Source organism: Mandrillus leucophaeus, unplaced genomic scaffold, assembly GCF_000951045.1.
Source record: "Mandrillus leucophaeus isolate KB7577 unplaced genomic scaffold, Mleu.le_1.0 Scaffold165, whole genome shotgun sequence".
Lineage (NCBI taxonomy): Eukaryota > Metazoa > Chordata > Mammalia > Primates > Cercopithecidae > Mandrillus > Mandrillus leucophaeus.
Genome location: NW_012101643.1, coordinates 3,594,587 through 3,613,592, shown reverse-complemented (window position 1 = coordinate 3,613,592; position 19,006 = coordinate 3,594,587). Strand labels below are relative to the sequence as shown.

The 19,006-nt window shown below is 36.6% G+C and overlaps 1 protein-coding gene across 1 annotated transcript in view; it reads right to left on the bottom strand.

Moving 5' to 3' along the window:
• The window catches only part of LYST (lysosomal trafficking regulator), a gene marked incomplete at its 3' end in the record, with an annotated part of 108,436 nt that overhangs the window by 24,023 nt on the left and 65,407 nt on the right, over nucleotides 1–19,006 (bottom strand). Inside the window, exons 2-3 of the mRNA XM_011976388.1 lie at nucleotides 15,093–15,182; nucleotides 11,728–11,926 (exon numbers count right to left, since the gene is read on the bottom strand). Coding sequence (XP_011831778.1) covers nucleotides 11,728–11,919 — 192 coding nt within the window. The remainder of the gene's footprint in view (nucleotides 1–11,727; nucleotides 11,927–15,092; nucleotides 15,183–19,006) is intronic.

Sequence of the window (19,006 nt, the reverse complement as noted above, 5' to 3'; positions counted from 1 at the left end):
AGGGCCCCATTTCCATGTGCTTTACTTCCAAATAATAAAACTAAAGATGTACAGATAACATTTCCATATATAGCTCATACTCAGTATACCTCAACATTTTTAAAGATGCCAATAAAAATATACATGGTCTTTAAAAAAAAAAAAAGATAAACCAATTTTTGGCACATCTTTCCTATATGGTCCTCTTATATGAGTCTTTATCTTTGGCAGGTGAACTAATAGCTTTCTAATGGAGCTTGCAGAAACCTCAAGGGTCTGAGAAAGTGCTGCAGACATGTTGTACTGATAATTTGGCCCTTGCTCCCCCAGAGTATACTGGCAAATCATCACTGCTGCGTGAATAGGCATTCCTGACTCCTGGCAGAGCTCTGCATGACACAAGGTCCTTCCCACTCAGCTGAGGGCTTCTCAGCTACCTTTAAGGCTCAGACCCAGCAATACCTCTTCTGTGGAGCTTCTCCTCCCACACGAACCCAAGATTGTTGTTCTTCCTCTCAAGAGAAAGGGAGAACATTCCTGTTGCCCCCATTTCACCAAGTGAGTTAGCTCTTGCAAACCATGGGCCTTGAAATAATGAGACTGAGGCAAGTGCAGATTTTTGGGTTTTGGCCCCTCTGCTGGAATTGTAGTCCTGAAGAGGGCACTCCGCACCACCCTGTTGCCCAATACAGCACTGGGGGAAATGAGTCTTTGCTTCACATTTGATTACCACAATTTCAAACACAATTCATCATTGGGGAAGTTCTCTTCAATCCTCTGGGTGTATTACTTTTTTATTAGTATCCAGGCACCATTTATTCCCAGATTTATCCTTTCTGGTTCCAAAGAAAGCACATTTGTAAATCTGTCCTTTTAGAAGTGATATAATCCTTTACTCTTAATTTGTGGGCACCCTGGCAAATTAGAATTTGCAGCCCTCTATTTCAAACCAAGATCTTATCTCCCAAGTTTTATCTCCCAAGGTCCTATGTACACACAATAGTCACAGAATCCAGGGGAATTAGGTGTTCCCTCATGACATCCAACTGGGAAGTTCCCAATGTGCCATATTAGACAATATATGCCATGAACAGGTCCATTCCCTGCTATTTCTAGACCACCCAATCAAGAGAAATCAGCCAATAACATACCACTCATATTTAATATTTACTTTTTTTATTTATTTTTTTGAGACGGAGTCTGGCTCTGTTGCCCAGCTGGAGTGCAGTGGCGCCATCTCGGCTCACTGCAAGCTCCGCCTCCCGGGTTCACGCCATTCTCCTGCCTCAGCCTCCCGAGTAGCTGGGACTACAGGTGCCCGCGACCATGCCCGGCTAATTTTTTTGTAATTTTAGTAGCTACAGGGTTTCACCATGTTAGCCAGGATGGTCTCGATCACCTGACCTCATGATCCGCCTGCCTCGGCCTCCCAGAGTGCTGGGATTACAGACATGAGCCACTGCGCCCGGCCAATACTTATATTTTTATGTCTTCCTTTCTACAGGGAAAATAACTGTGTAACAGCTTTATAAAATTCCCCACAGAAACAAACAGTAAAGTAACTTTCATTGAGGCAATTTTTCCATTCAAGAAACATATTTCAAGTACCAACAAGGTGCCAGGCACTGGCCCTTTTCGTAACTACTGTTTAGACTGGGTTTTAAACTAATTGCCTATCCCAGCCATTCAGAAATAGAAGTGGCAGGATGGGAGAGAATGGGCAAGTGAGTCAAAGGGGAAAGGGCTGAGATCACAAACTGGACTAGGAAGCTGCACAGGAGGATGGGCACCCGATGGCTAGCGTTCAGGGACTTCTGGATGACATGATAAGGAACTTGGACTCTATCCAGAATGTGATGGAAAGCTAACAGATATTTCTTTTCTTTTTTTTCTTTTTTTTTTTTTTTTGAGACAGGGTTTCACTCTGTTACCCAGGCTGGAGTTCAGTGGCACAATCATGGTTCACTGCAACCTCCACTGCCCAGGGTCAGGTGATCCTCCCACCCCAGCCTCCCAAGTAGCTGGGACTACAGGCACATGCCACCACACCTGGTTAACTTTTGTATTTTTTTGTAGATATGGGGTTTTACCATGTTGCCTAGGCTGGTCTTGAACTCCTGGGCTCAAGCAATCTGTCTACCTCAGCCTCCCAAAGTGCTAGTGCTAGGATTACAGGGGTAAGCCACCACACCCAGCCTAATAGGTATTTTTGATATTACATTAAATCTGTATCTTGACATGCTAATTAAATTTTATTTTCCACGCATAAGCAGGAATATATGTGTATGGACTATTTAAGTCCTTTATTTCTTCTATCACAATTTTATAATTACTTCTAATATATGTGTGTATACACATATCTGAAAGTTTCTACATTAGTACTACAAATGGGATCTTTCTCTTTCCTTTTCTTTTCTAGCTGTATAGCTGCAGCTAAAAACAAACATCTTTGCCTTTTACTCTATAATTTTGTTGAATAATTTTCTGAATGAGTTCTTGGATTTTTCTGTACACATTACTTTAAAAAATAGTATTTTTATTTCTCCTTCTTTCCCACATTTAGCTTTCATATTCCACTTTACCACTACATGTATTTAAAACATAATATCAAATGGAAATAGTAATAAAGAATGATGCTTGTATTGGTCCCACGTAGAACTTCTTATTAAAAATGTTATTGGCAGCTGGGCATGGTGACTCATGCCTACAATCCCAGCACTTTGGGAGGCCAAGGAGGGTGGATAGCTTGAGCTCAGGAGCTCGAAAACAGTCTGGGCAACACGGTGAAACCCCATCTGTACAAAAAATACAAAAATTAGCTGGGCATAGTGATGCATGCCTGTAATCCTAGCTATCTGGGACGCTGAGGTGGGAGGATTGCTTGAGCCTGGGAGGCAGAGGTTATAGACAGCTGAGATTGTGCCAATGCACTCCAGCCTGGGTGACAGAGTCTTTTTTTCTGAGACCCTGTCTCAAAAACAAAAACAACAACAAAAAAAATTGGTTCTTCTAACATTTGTATATGAAAGAAATCCTATATTCTAAGCTTAATTTGTTTTTAGACCTTTTGTCAAATGTTTTGATGAGTCAGGATAGTTATGTTATATGCACTGTTTTTCCTAGTGATAAACATTATGCTAACAGTTTTTCTTGAATTAGACCAGGAATTGCAACCTTTTTATGTAAAGAACCAGATAGTAAATATTTCAGAGTTGGTGAGTCATATATGGTCTCTGTTGCATATTCTTCTGTTTAACAATCCTTTAAAAATGCAAAAACTATTCTTAGCTTGTACATTGTACAAAAACAAGTCAATGGCAACAGGATTGGCCTGTAGGCCGTAGTTTGCTCAACCAGCTCCCATTCTGCCCCACCTCCCCTGCAGGCAAAGAGTGGTTATTAAATGGCCATAATACTCTTTGTTAAGACTCCAGAAAGACTTAGGTGGTACCTAGTAGACCCTATCACCTAGACAAAAGTACTACTAGGAATCTTCAGGGGATTGTTCTATACAAAGCAGAGAGGGCTGTCTCAAAGACTATTATAGATGTGGCTTTTGAGGCATAGAGTGAACCCCATTAAGATTCGCAGGAAACTCACATTTTAAAGAAAGTTGGTTATTAAAAAATACTAACAGCTTGGCCTAAAAGGGATAGGATAGAGAGTTCAAAATGAAAAAAAGGCCTCTGGGCCCCCACTCTTCAACAGGCAGGAAGGAGGGTGAGAAAGCTGTATATTATGGGCGATCTGTTATAGAAAAGAGAAGAGACTTCATAGGGTGGAACCAAGAGTCCTGGAGAAACATGGATTAGGGAACCACTCCCACAGAAGAAAAATATATTCCCAGACCCTAGAACAGGGGCCATGACAACATGTACTGACTGGATTTCAGGACTGCTATGGCCAAGAGATCACTATCTTCCTCTCCTGTCCCTCTTCTTACTATAATTAACTTATTCCTATCTCATTATTGTATATAGGGCATATGCAGAGCAGATAACCTGTCTAATTCACAAGTTTCTCAATCAAGAAGAGCTGAAACAAAATCACTATATGTGAAAGCCTCATGTATATCCAGAACTGATGTAAACCATGAGATCATCAATTCAAGCCTGAGGCCATGATGGAATAATACTTCAAGAGGCCTAGAGGGGAGTGAGTGTAGAAGGAATACTAATAATTTTGGTCAGAGAAGAGACCATGGTAGGTTAAACACAGCCAAAATTAATTGCAGTTCCTTCTATCAAGTGATAGAGTCTATTTCCCCATCCCTTAAATCTGAGCTGACCTTGGATTAGCTTTGACCAATAGAATGTGATCAACATGTTGTTATGTGACTTCTTGCAGCTTCCGCACCCTGTTGGAATGTTTCCACTATCATGTAAAGAAGCTGAGTCTAGCCTACTGAAAGATGAGAGGCCATGTGGATGAGAACTGAGGCAGTCTGGCCAACAGCCCCACGCAACAGCCCTCAGTTAATCTGCTAACTGACTGCAAACTCAGATGTAAGACCAGCTGATATCTCAAGGAGCCGAAGTGGCTATTCCAGCTGAGCCATGCCAGAACTGCCAACTCACAGAATCACGAGCAAAGAAATCATTGTTCTATGCCACTAAGTTTTAGAACATGGTCTGTTACACCACAATCAACTGATATATTCATTGCTTCAATGAGTCTGGGTGTTAAAGGGGGATAATTCAATGATTATCTACTCTCTATGGATAGCACCACTGTGGAGTGGTTAAGATTTCCACTGCGATCATACTTTCACTACTCCAAGAAGTAGGAATGCCAGCATCCCCCACACCCTCTCATTCCTGTCAGACCAATCATGCATAGATAGATCTAGGTTTGTGTGTGAACAGAAACTGTAGAACTAGATACAGTAAATTAATATTCACTTATTATTACCTTTACTACATTTAAAAGTTTGCATTATTCTCCTATTGAAACAACTCTTGCCAATTTTACCATTAACTCACTTGTCAAATGTGAAGAATAATTCTCATTGCCTATTCCCTTGCTTAAAAATTTTCCCAATGTTTTCAGAATAAAATTAAGACTTCTTAACATGGTATACAAGGCTTGCCATGTCATGGCCTCTGCCCTTCAGGTCTTCTCACTAGCCAATCCCCGTTTCACCAAAAGCAAAGCAAAATACAGCCTTTGCTGGCACTTCACTAAACTACTTGTAGTTCATTGAATGTGCTGTGTTTTCTCTAGCCCCCGTGTTTTTTCATGTGCAATTCCTCTGGTCTGGTGTTCCTGCCTCTTTACATTGCCAATTCCTACTTAGTGATGTCAATATCTAAAAAGCAGTTCCTGATGACCCCTCTCCACTACATTCACCAAATACTTTTTACACTGTTTTGTCATCATTTATTTATCTGTCTATCTCTTCAAAAGTGAAGAGCTCCTGGTAAAGACAGTCGCTGTCCTTTCATCTCTGCATCTAAGAGGTGCTGGGCCAGAGTAGGTACTCAATGGTCTGCTGAGTAAAGCAGTGAATAAACTGTAGTCACACTTTTAAAGGTCTGATGTTTTTCTATTTATTTTATATATCACTATAGGTAGGCCATTTCTGCAGTACTATACATTAAAGTGATAATACTACAAAAATGTAGGAAGAATAAAGTACTCTCCTACATAGAAAATAGTCAAAGATTTTTAAAAACCTATTATAATGTTTGAATTATATTTTGTTCAGAAATGTACAACCCCCTTTGATAAAACTTCATATTTTACTCAGCAAAATAAATAACAACTTTATAAAACATCCACAGAGTGCAGCAGGTATGGAAATTATGTATCACTGAAATTTTTAAAAGTAGTATTTATAACACATGGTCATGTATACTAGTCCAATTTTGATATATATGTTGGCAATAGGACACAGAAGAAACCAGAAACCATTATTTTCAAATATTACACAGAGACCATTCTTATATTGGAAGGATCCCTTAAGTCATCCAGCTGAACGTCCTGTTACTGATGAGGAGCAATCAAGTGATTAACTAAAGTCATTCATCTAGTTGATACAGGTGCCGAGATTAAAAGCAAAGATAGGCTGGGCATGGTGGTGTGGTGGAAATATTCAACTTTGTCATCTTTAACCATTAAAAAGAATGTTTTTGATATTTAAAAAGAGTATTTTTCCCTAAGAATAGATTTAAATTTCTGTGTATAATAAATTATGAACAAAGTGGAGTTTATTCCAGGAATGCAAACATTTAAAAACTATCGCCGGGCGTGCTGGCTCACGCCTGTAATCCCAGCACTTTGGGTGGCTGAGATGGGTGGATCACGAGGTCAGGAGGTCAAGACCAGCCTGGCCAAGATGGTGAAATCCATCTCTACTAAAACTACAAAAATTAGCCAGGCGCGATGACAGGCACCTGTAATCCCAGCTACTTGGGAGGCTGAGGCAGAAGAATTGCTTGAACCTGGATGGCAGAGGTTGCGGTGAGCCAAGGTCACGCCACTGTACTCCAGCCTGGGCGACAGAGTTGAGACTCCGTCTCAAAAAAAAAAAAAAAAAACCAAAACACAAACAAACAAACAAACAAAACTATCAAGATAACTCACCTACATTACAGAATAAAAAAGAAAAGTCATATGTTAGTTTTAACAGATGGAGAAAAGACATTTAACAAAATTCAATATCCATTCTGTATAAAAACTCTCAATGAATTGGGAATGGGAGAAAATTCCCTCATTCTGATAAAACACGTCTAAGAAAAATTGAGAGTTCATATCACACTTAATGGTGAAATACCTCATGCTTCTCCTTGGGTCAGACACTAAACCAGGATGTCCACTTTTACTACTTCCATCTGCCTTTGTACTAGAAGCCAGCGCAAAAGTCAAGAAAGCAAAATAAAAGGCATGCAAATTGGGAAAAAAGTAAAATTGTCATTATTCACAGATGACATCATTATTTACATATAAAATCCTAGGGACTACAGAAAAGTTTCAAGATCTAATGAATGAATTTAGCAAAGGCACAGGATGCAAGGTCAACATACGAAAAGCAATTGTATTTCTATGAGCAACAAACAACAGGAAAATTAAAAAATTCAAATACCATTTATAATAGCATCAAAAAGGAATAAAATATTTAGAATAAATTTAACCAAACAACAGGCAGGACCGCTACAATGAAAACCACTCAATAGTGCAGAGAAACAAACTAAAGAAGACGTAAATAGAGTTTGACATCATGTTCATGCATTGGAAAACTCAACATTGTTAAGTGTCAATTCTCTCTAAATTGATTTATAGATTCAACATCATCTCAACTGAAATCCTGGTGTGCATTTTGTAGAAATAACAAGTTGATTCTAAAATTTATATGGAAATATGAAGGATCTAGAATGGCCAAACTTTCTTTAAAAACAAGAACAAAATTAGACAACTTACAACACCTAATTTCCAAACTTATTTTTATAAAAGCTACAGTAATCTAGGCAGGGTACTGATAAAAGACTACATCAAAGATCAGTGGAACACAATGCAGTCTAGAAAGACCCATAAATATAGAAAAAGAAAAAGTGTTCAACATCATTAATTGCCAGAGAAATGCAAATTAAACCTACAATGAGACACTACTTCATATTCACTTAGAACGACTAACACTAAAAAGACTGGCAATATCAAATATTAGAGAGGATATAGAACTGGAATTCTCATACACTGCTGGTAAGAATGAAACATGGTACAACTAGTTTGCAAAACAGTTGGGCAGTTTCTTACAAAATTAAACAAACATTACCCTTTGCCCACAAATTGTATGCCTACATATTTACCCAGGAGAAATAAAAACATATCCAAGGACTTTTATAGGAATGTGCAAAGCAGCTTTATTCATAATGGCCAAATGCATACAGCTCAAAAGATTAAACAGCAGATGAATGGTTAAACAAATTACAGTATACCCTTACAATGAAATACTAATCAGAAATTAAAAAGTAGTGAACTACTAAATTATGCAAGAACATGGATGAATTTCAGAGACATCAGAGTACATACCACATGATTCCAAAGCTACACTTAGATGCTAAAAGTCACAACAGTGGTGGTCTTGCAGTAAGTGAAGGGGTGGGATTGACTGAAAAAGGGCATGACAAAACTTTCTAAGGTGATGGAAATATTCTAAACAATGATCTTGGTGGTGATGACACAGGTGTAAATATTTGGATTTTGTTTTGTTTTTCAAGACAGGGTTTTACTCTGTCACCAAAACCAGAGTGCAGTGGCACGATCATGGCTCACTGCAGCCTTGATTCCCCCAGGCTCAAACAATCCTCTCACCTCAGCCTCCCGAGTAGCTGGGACTACAGGCACACACCAACACACCTGGCTAATTTTTGTATTTTTTTGTAGAGATGGGGTTTTGTCATGTTGCCCAGGCTGGTCTCAAACTCCTGGCCTCAAGTAATCCACCTATCTCAGCCCCTCAAAGGATTGGGACTACTGATATGAGGTGTATTTATCAATATTCATCTAACTATATGCACAATATCTGTGCATTTACTGTATGTAAATTATACCTCAATAAAGTCTATTTAGTTCTTTATATTAAATGTCTATTAATAGGCCAGGCACAGGGGCTTACACCTGTAATCCTAGCACTTTGGGAGGCCAAGATGGGAGGATCACTTGGGTCCAGGAGTTTGAGACCAGCCTGACCAACATGGCAAAATCCTGTCTCTACTAAAAATATTTTAAAAAATTAGCCCAGGCGTGGTGGCTCATGCCTGTAATCCCAGCTACTTAGGTGGCTGAGACATGACAACCTCTTGAACCCTGGAGGCTGAGGTTACAGTGAGCCAAGATTGTGCCACTGCACCCCAGCTTGGGTGAAAAAGTGAGACTCTGTATCAAAAATAAATAAATAAATATTAATAAAGCAAAAGGACTCCAGTGGGTGAGAAAGGGTTTAAATCACTCCAGAGTACCCAAGAAGTGCTCCTATTCATGAGAAGCAGAGACAGAAAAACTAAATTTCCTCCTAAAACTACAACTATGTGCCTAGTGTTATGATTCCATCTTAAATGATAAAATCTCATTCAATTAATTCCCCTTAAAAACTCAAACATTCATTCTCCATTTCCTAATTGAAAGAACTGAATGTTGATAAAGGCCTATGTTTTAAACAGCTATTTATTTTCACTCCAAAGGCACATCTACTGTTCCTACTATTATTGACACAGATATTCCAAAAAGTTACTAGGTGGAAAGAAGGGATTAAAAAATACCACCACAGTAAAAAAATTATTTAATTTATGACCTAAATAATTGTCATTTAATACCTTAAAATATATTTTATGACTTAAAAGAGAAAGTATTCTCTTTACCATATATACAAAGAAAATACTGTATTTGTAATCCAATAGACTTGTATCCAGAATACATAAAGAACTGCTACAACTGATGATAAATAAATAACCTGACCTTAAAAATGGTGTAAAACTTTTAAACAGACATTCATAAAAGAAGATACACAAATGGCCAATAAGGTAATGAAAAAATGATCAACATCATTAGTTGTTAGAGGAATGTGAACTAAAACTACAATAAGATACTACTTCATATTCTTTTAGAATGGCTAACACTACAGACTGGCAAAATACTCCCAAAAGAAAAATTATTGCTGCTGTTATGACATGAATTATTTCAGTCATTCAGTAATACATTAAAAGACATTTCATGACATAAAAGAGAAAGCATAAAATCTAGAGCAATAGAAAGTAGATTAGTGTTTGCTTAGGGGTAGGGGAACAGAAGGGATAGGGGAATGAGAGTTAAAGGGTATGGAGTTTCTTTTGGAGGTGATGAAAATATTCTAAAATTAACTGTGGTGACAGATGCACGTATCTGTGACTACACTAAAAGCCATTGAATTGTACACATAAAATGGGTGAATTTTATGATATGTGAATATCTCAATAATGTTATTTTTAATATGCTGTTATTAACATTTTGATTGGGATTAAATTGGGATCTACAGATTTGGAGAAAAGATGTATGATTATAATATTGATTCTTTCAATACATGAACATTATATAATGCTCCAATTATTTGGGTCTCCTTTAGTTTCTCTCAATAATCTTTTATAGAATTTCATGCAGAAGTACTGTACATATTTTATTAGAGTCATTCCTGGATATTTACTATTTCTGATGCTATTTATATGGTGTATTTTAAAAAAGACAAAGCACTGAATTTTTTTAACATGGGGAAGAAGAAGAACAGAGCATGGTGTACATATTAAATAATTAAAATTTCAAAATAAAAAATCACTACACACGGTCTAACATAATTTTTTCTGATTTTAAATTTTATTTATAGAAAAGTCATACAAATATATAGAAATCAAATTATATTTAATCACTCATTTAACAAATCACATGAAAAAGAATAAAAATACATAAACTTGGCTGGGTACAGTGGCTCACACCTGTAATCTCAGCACTTTGGGAGGCCAACAGGGGTAGATTGCTTGAGGTCAGGAGTTTAAGACCAGCTGGCCAACACAGTGAAACCAGGTCTCTACTAAAAATACAAAAATTAGCTGGGTGTGGTGGTACACGCTTGTAGTCCCAGCTACTTAGGTGGCTGAGACACGAGAATCACTTGAACTTGGAGGTGGAGGTTGCAGTGAGCCAAGATCGCACCACTGCACTCCAGCCTGGGCAGCAGAACGAGACTCTGTCTCAGAAAAAAAACATAAACCTACAAAAGTCCTGAAAAATTCCATGACAAGTAAATGCTTTCTAATTTGTATTTGCTATTTTCCTTAGCTTATAGTGAAAACAGAGGTACTGTTTTAGTGTCCATATTTACTCAATATATGTATTTATTAGCAAAGTGCTTTCATAGCAAAGAAATTTTATTTAATGATGGCCAATTTTACATTTAAAGCTGGTAACATTCAAAGTGTTAAAAAAAAATCCATCATATTGGTGTTACAAACACTTTATTTTTTTCAACTAACTAAATTAATTAGTTCCCTGAAAGCAGATTGTAGAGTTTTACATTCACAAAGTAATTATTCATTTTCTACTAAAAGGAAATAAAGATATAAATCACATTTGGCCTTAAAATTAATTTATGTGAGTACTTAATGTTTCTAGATCTGTTTTCTCATCTGTAAAAGAAGGTTAGATGAAAACATCTAGTCTCAACTAGTTTTAAAACTCTGTTAATTTTATAATAAGAAAACAGCAAAACCATATGGTCATACCATACATTAAGCCAAAAACAACGTTTGAAAAATTAGACGTATACAAGCTAAAAGACTCAGTAATTATTAGTTCACATAAAAAGACTCTCTGCTTTCACTCCAGAATTAGCAGCCTCCAAAACTTTTTCAAAAACATACTTGACATTCATTGAAAATGAAAATTCATCATGTTTCTGACATAAGATGCAGGGATATAAGATTATATCTTATATTTCTACTAACAACCATAGTTATCTCACTGATATTAGGATAAAAAGCATAGTATATATGAAACCATTTAGTTTTTAGGCCATTCATAATTCTAAGATATTTCAGATATTTTGAAAAAATTCAAATAAACAATATGGTTATAAATAGGTCCACTTTTTTTTTTTTAGTGGAATAATGTGAAAGACTAGACTTTATCTCAAGGAGGCTTCAGAAAGTATGTAATCCAAAACCATGTAGCTATAGTTAACTATCATATATTGATGAAAATAAGTATTTGATATAAACATGTTACCTGATCAATGATAGAATTTAGCTTGGTAAGTAATAGAAATCCTCGACCACGGACAAGGTACTGTCCGAGGGTTGCCATGTGTGTCTCCTCCTCTTCTTCCTCCCTGGCCTCCACCCTCTGGACCACTGCATTGCAAAGCCGGTTGACATCAGTCAGAAATTCACGTGCCAATGAGTTACTGTCGGTGCTCATGACCGAGCTATAAAATAAATATTACAAAAAAAAAGATTAGGAAAACAAATACAAATTTACTTTTAAAACTATGTGTTTTTGTTGTTTGTTTCTAACTGAAGATTGGCTTAAAATTATTGGGAATTGGTACTTAACCCTATAATATTTTCAGGCATAGTTCTAACCTAGTCGGGTGCTTCTTAAGTAATTCCTGCCATGGCAGAAATGAGTCCCAGGTTTGAAATACCTGAGCATAGCTGAGAATGGGTAAGTGACAGCACCTGGAAGACATTTTTCTCTTTTTAAGAGAGAAGACTTTCTTTCTTAAACACAATAAAAATAAACCCATTACTTATAAAATGTTCTTCCTTTGCATATTTTATAATAAATTGGCATTTTAAAATTATAACCCATTTTTCACTTGATAGAGCCCACAATCACTGCCCCATCCTCCCCAAACACCAAAGTTCAGTTAATAAGAGGATTTCCAGTCAGGCGAATAAAAATTGAATAATTCTAACAGTTAAAGTTATGCCACTTCACTTCTTATAACATTTAAATCAAATAAAGGGTAATGTGACATTTTAAGATTAAGGGAAATAAGGTACAGCAAACAGAATGGGGGAACATAAACACAGAGAAAAATGTACAAATTTTCAGAAGGGAAAAACCATGAACAACAAAATCCCCAAAGAGTTTCAAAATAGTTTCATCTCTGGGCCAAAAGTAATTTTGAGGTATCTAACAACCTTTAAAAGACGTTTAACGTAGAGATGTTAAGTTAAATAAGACATGTATTGTTTCCCCTCCCTTCACCCGCTTCAGGGGGAAGCCCTCCCTACAACCCCTGCTGAGAGGGCAGTGGGCATATGATTATGCCTCTTGCCAAGAGGCACAGTCAGGCTCTGGGCCCCAATTTAGCTACAACGCATGCTCATCACAAGATGTGACTTGTATAGTGTGGGTTGCAAAGAGGAACTGGACTAATCAGGTTTTCTTTCTCTCTGGGGAATTTAAACTAAAGGGATACAGTTGATGTGCTGAAAGGTCACATACAGATGGGGCTATGGTAGTCATTATGAGGTAGCTGAGGGTCAGAAGCAGCCAACTAGGTAAAAATGAACCAACGGGATACAAAGAGAAGCAGATAAACATGAAGGGGAAATACCAGAGAAATTCCTAATACTAACTTAGTTCCTGTTCATTCTGGGACCTCATAGTTTAATTCTTTGATTCCCATCAGAATTCTAGGTGTTACAGTAACTCTCTCTTAGTATAACAAACATCATTATTTTTAATATTTTTGAACATTAGAAAGAAGACAGAAAAGTATAAAGTACATCTCTCATTATTCTAAAATGCGGCAATAACCTCTATTATATATTAATATTGGTTCTTTATATACTTTCAGAAAGTAAAATTATTCAATAAATCCAATAACCTAATTTATATTCAGTTCATATTTATCCAATTTTAATATATTTCACTGAATCTGTTAATAATTTTAGGATACATAATTATTTAGTACACCACTAAAAAAGAATTAAACTATGACACAATGTTTCTTATCACATAAAATTTCCCTACAATATCACCTTCTGGGTTGTCAAGACCATTCATGACACAGCATTTAAGAGTACTGCACTATTGTTTCCGGGATTTTCCTTCAAAGCTACCAATGCCATTTTATAAGTTTATATGCTGGTGCTTTCTTGATCTTACCAAATGGTATCAGCAGAAAGTTTCCGAAAACAACCAGGAAGACGCTTAAAACTCAACAGGTACAGTACCAGCAATGCACTGAAATCTGCTGAAGTGCTGACAATGTGAAAGTCTATGATCAAGTGCACTCGTGTGCAGACCACGTCAACTACTTCACAAGTGCTTATACGGCATCATCCATTGCAAGATACACTGCAACTTTAGAAATATTAAAAATGTGAAAACCTGAAAAATTATGGGAATAATTAAGTCTATCTTCTAGAAATTAAGATAATGGAAATCAATATAAATTTTTAGATATAACAGTTAATGCCATATCAGTAAAAGGCATTATAATCTCAACAGAAATGTATGCTTTTTCTTGATTTAAAAATGTACATAAAATATATACATGTTTATATGAATAGGCTAGTGTATATACATGATCTATTACTTGCTTTTATTTCATTTAGATATACTGAAAAACATTTCACATGAGCTGTCACTCTTTAATAGCTGTATGGCACACTGCTACATGTAAATATTACATATATTGCATTATATTATAGTCTACTATGCAGCCAATCTCTTATTTTTGAATAGATTGTTTCTAGTCTTTTATTATCATAAACAAAGCTACAATTAACACCCTTATACTACTTGTACCTTTGTCTTATTATTTCCTTGAAGTAGAAATTGCTGTTATTTCATAGGGTAGGTTTTACATATTTCTTCTTAGGTTTACTCCAAGGTGCTTTATATTTTTGCCATTATTATGAATGGGATTTTGTTTTCCATTATATATTCTAGGATTTAAAACTGGTATATAGTAGGCACATAGGAAGTGGATTTCTTTTGATATAATAATCATATATCTAAACTTCTTTCTGAGCTTTTTTATTATTTTGTTTTGAATTTCCCAGATTTAATACTCTATAATCTACAAATAACAAAAATTCTGAATTATCTTATCCAATATTCATATAATTTCCATTATTCTATCTAATTGTATTAGTTTGCATTAACAGAACAACATCAGTTGTGGTGATGGTGACACTTTTGCTTTGTACATTAGGAAGCATTCACCTCTTTCTAACAGAAATATTGAATTTAATTGAATGACTTTTAGCCATTTTGAATGTCAACTGAAAAGATGATTGCACGGTATTTTCTTTAAATTTTTTTCTAATATTTAAAGTAACCAGAAACAAAGAATATATAACATGAGGTTATAGCCAACAACCAGATATAAATAGTACACTGTATATATTCTTTGGTAACTTTGCTTTCTCCTCTTAATGTTATGTTCATTCCATTAAACCATCATGCAATATACCATTGTATGGATAAACCACAAACTATACATCCATCTCTACTAAGAAAAGTTTAGCTGTTTTAACTTTGGGGTTTAACGAATGTCACATAATTATGTAGTTTCAAGCCTTCAAAAACAAGTATGTTGATGGTTAATATTTATTACATTATATACTTACCAGTCTTTCACCACTGCTATAACATTTAGAGTCTATATCATTTGGGCTCATAAACTAGATGAAACAAATATTCTTAGAACAAAGCTTCACCTACAAAAAAAAAAAAAGACAAACATATTAATGACAATAGTAAACCACAAATAATTTTAACAAATAAAGTTGTGACGTAATCAGTGGCCATTCTTCATACACGATGTATGAAACAACCAATGAAATTTTTAAATCTTAGGAGCACACTAAAAAAATGCCTACTTCAAGAATTCCTCTTGAGAGGGAATCTTGGAACACAGTGGTCTGAAAAAGCAACTCAATAATAGCTCTCTACTTTTCCTCTTCCAGTTCTTAACTTAAAACATCCAGGTAAATCACAAGTTAAATGCAAAGGAGAATTAGACCAGTCTTCTTAACACTAGAATCTAGGAGGCAGTGGAATATCTAAATACTATCGAGAAAAAAAGGTCTTCAAAGTTCCTGGGTACAGCCATTACTTTCCTGTTAGGATAAAAGGTATTTGAGGATACATAAGAACTTAGACAATACTAAAACCAAACATCAATTTATTAATCATCATCAAATTTCATATCTTTATTGAAGTTTTTAAATGAATTAATCTTTTGTATACAATATAATGAAGGTTATTTCTAGAAGACTAAAGGATAAATTTCTATTTCTGGGATAGCAACAGGATATTTCTCTTTAGTTACCTGTTCTCCCCTTCTCTATAGTTTTTACCAGGAAGAAGCATGAAAAATGTTTCCTTACAGTTATGCAGCAAACAGGAAGATATTTTGAATTACAAGTTTTTAAATCAGACTTTTTAAAAGTTATTTTTATTTAAAAAAAAAAAAAAAAAAAGGAGACAGGGTCTCACTGTGTTGCCCAGGCTAGTCTTGAACTCCTGAGCTCAAGTGATCTGCCCGCCTCAGCCTCCCAAAGTACTGGGATTAAAGGCGGGAGCCACTGTACCTGGCCCAGAGTGATCTTTAATTACTTCGAAATGCTCAAATCTGGAAAACTGTCTTGAGTTTCTTTCAGCTTGCCAAACAGTTCTTGTACCACACATTATTCTAGGCACTCGAAGATAAACCAGGCAGAAAACAGCTGTGTTAGACTACGCAGGGCTTTCTGCGAATTAGGAAAAAACATCCCTTCCTGATGGGAGCAGCTTCACAGCAGGGCACACAGCTGTCAAAGCACAGGGTATATTTCAGTCTCACCCCCTCACTCCTCTGGCAGAGCACCAGAAAGCAGTATATCAACTGCTCAACCAAGTGGAATCGCCCTGGAATACAGTCCTAACACACCTTCCATACCTGTTCCTGCTGCCTCCTGAGCTAATCAATATCATGCAAATTTTTTTTTTTTTTTTTTTTTTTGAGAAGGAGTTTCACTCTTTCACCCAGGCTTGAGTGCAGTGGCGCGATTTTGGGCCTCACTGCAACCTCCGCCACCTGGGTTCAAGCGATTCTCTTGCCTCAAACTCCCGAGTAGCTGGGATTACAAGCACCCGCCATCATGCATGGCTAATTTTTGTATTTTTAATAGAGAGGGGGTTTCGCCATGTTGGCCAGGCTGGTCTCAAACTCCTGACCTCAGGTGATCCATCCACCTCGGCCTCCCAAAGTGCTAGGATTACAGATGTGAGCCACTGGGCCCAGCCCATGCAGATATTTTTAACTTTAAAATTATGGAAGGGGAAAAAATAAAATAAAATTATGGGAGGGAAATTATGGGTCAAATTGTGAGCCTAAAGATGGTATTACATTAGTTGCTCTGACTACTACCACCCTCCAGCTTGGACTACCACAAGGTAGAGCCATCCATCTTGCGATGCTAAAATGATTCCAGCTAACTCAGCGTGGCGGTAAGAAGTGAAAGCTGGCAGCTGGTCAGCTAGATCTGTCTGTTTCTCTTATTGAGGGACATTTTCTAGGCCAAGCTGAGGGATTTATCTAATGCTCTTAAACTGGCATGGCTTCTTTATCTCCGTATTTTACAAAGCCTCACTTGGATATCTATGCAGTTTCATTTTATCCAAGATCCTAATTCTAACCACCAGCACAGTCACATGTGTCCTCCTTGAGTCTGCCAGCACTGTTTACACACACCTGTACTCTAATTTTTATCATCCTGTATCATTCTAGGTGTCCAGAACCTCTGGAAGTAGATACATTTTTAATAACGATGCCCTTAGGCCATTATATATTTGCCTCTGCTTCCAAAATACATAGACACATCCTGTAGTTACTTATCTATAACTGTTTTACCCTCTAGGTCACAAGTTACTTAAGGCCAGGGACCCTGTCTTATTACTTTTTACCTTTTATAGCTATAATGCCCAATTTTAAATCTAACTTTATTAGTATAATTTCAATTTCTAATACAATTGTTATGTCATAATAAAGCTTGCCCCAACAATATTCCTAGAATTTTTATATCCTTAACATTTATCATAAATGAAAGACATAGTAACAAATGCCTATAATCATATAAATGACCTTCTCAGTAAAATAATGTTTCACTTTTTCTCATATAGCAACTGGTAAAATGTAAAATATGAACAAGCAAAAACAAAAGATACATAAACAAATGCTAATGTAATGTATTAGCTATATTGCCTCATTTTATGTCATCAGAAATTTCATCAATATGTCATTTAATTCAACAAATGTCATTGAACATTTACTATATGTGAGCTACTAATTTATGTACTGAGTTTAGAGCAGAATCAAAATCCTTACCATCATGTATTATAGTGGGGTAGAGACAGATGAAGAGCAAACATACACTATGTCAGATCATGTTAATTCGATGAAAAAGTAAAACAAAGTAAGGGTATAGAGTGATAGGAATGCTGCTTCAGATAGAATGGACAAAGAAGGTCTGAAACAGTAATATTTGAGCAAAAACTTGAATGGAATAAGTAAATGGACTATGTGGGTATCTAGTAAATGTATGTTCCAAGTCACTGAGATAAATGCATGCTGGATGCACTGGATATTGAGTGCAAGAGGAAAAGAGGTAAAAAATAATTGCAAAGGAAAAAGAGAAAAGTCAATCCATTCTTGCTTCTCAGGAACTAAAGTAAGGCATGAAAAGAAGAAATAGAAGTGTTCCCCTGAAACCATTTCTCCCCAAGAATGGAAGTCCCTCCCCATGTCCACCCACAAAAGACTATAAGGTGTTTCAGCCTGTGTGAAGAATAGTACTGCTTACTGATAGGTAAGACTGACATAAGAGCAGTTGGGAAGGAAAACAATGTTCAGTTGTAGCTATGTAAGGTGTGACAGCTTTCTTAGAAATTAAGTAATCAAGCAGGCAGCTGAAGATCGAAACAGGCAGGGAAGCTGGAACTAGTGAATCAATCTGGGAATCATCAGCATGTCATCGATAAATTTTTCAAGCCATGGGACTAGACAGATGAAATAACCCAGAGCAGTGCTGCTCACCAGAGCTTTCTGAGATGATGAGCCTGTTCTATAATTTCAGCCACACAATATAGCAGACAAAAGCCACATGTGGCTAGGGGCTACTATAATGAACAATGGGGACCTGGAGAATGAGTGTAAGGGAGCAGAGAAGAAGTGTTACGACTGAGCCCTGGGCTTAGCATGGCTGAGTCAAGGGAGAGGGTAAACATCCAACACAGGAGACTGAGAAGTAACAGCAAGTGAAGCGGGAGAAAAATCAGGTGAGTGGTATCTCCCAGAAACCAGGTGAAGAAAGCTTGAAACAGAAAAGGGTAATCAATGGTATCAAAATTCTGAGAGAAAGCTGGCGGGTGCAGTGGCTCAAGCCTGTAATCTGAGCACTTTGGGAGGCTGAGGTAGGCTAATCACTTGAGGCCAGGAGTTCAAGAACAGCCTGGGCAACATGGTGAAATTCCATCTCTACTAAAAATACAAAAATTAGCC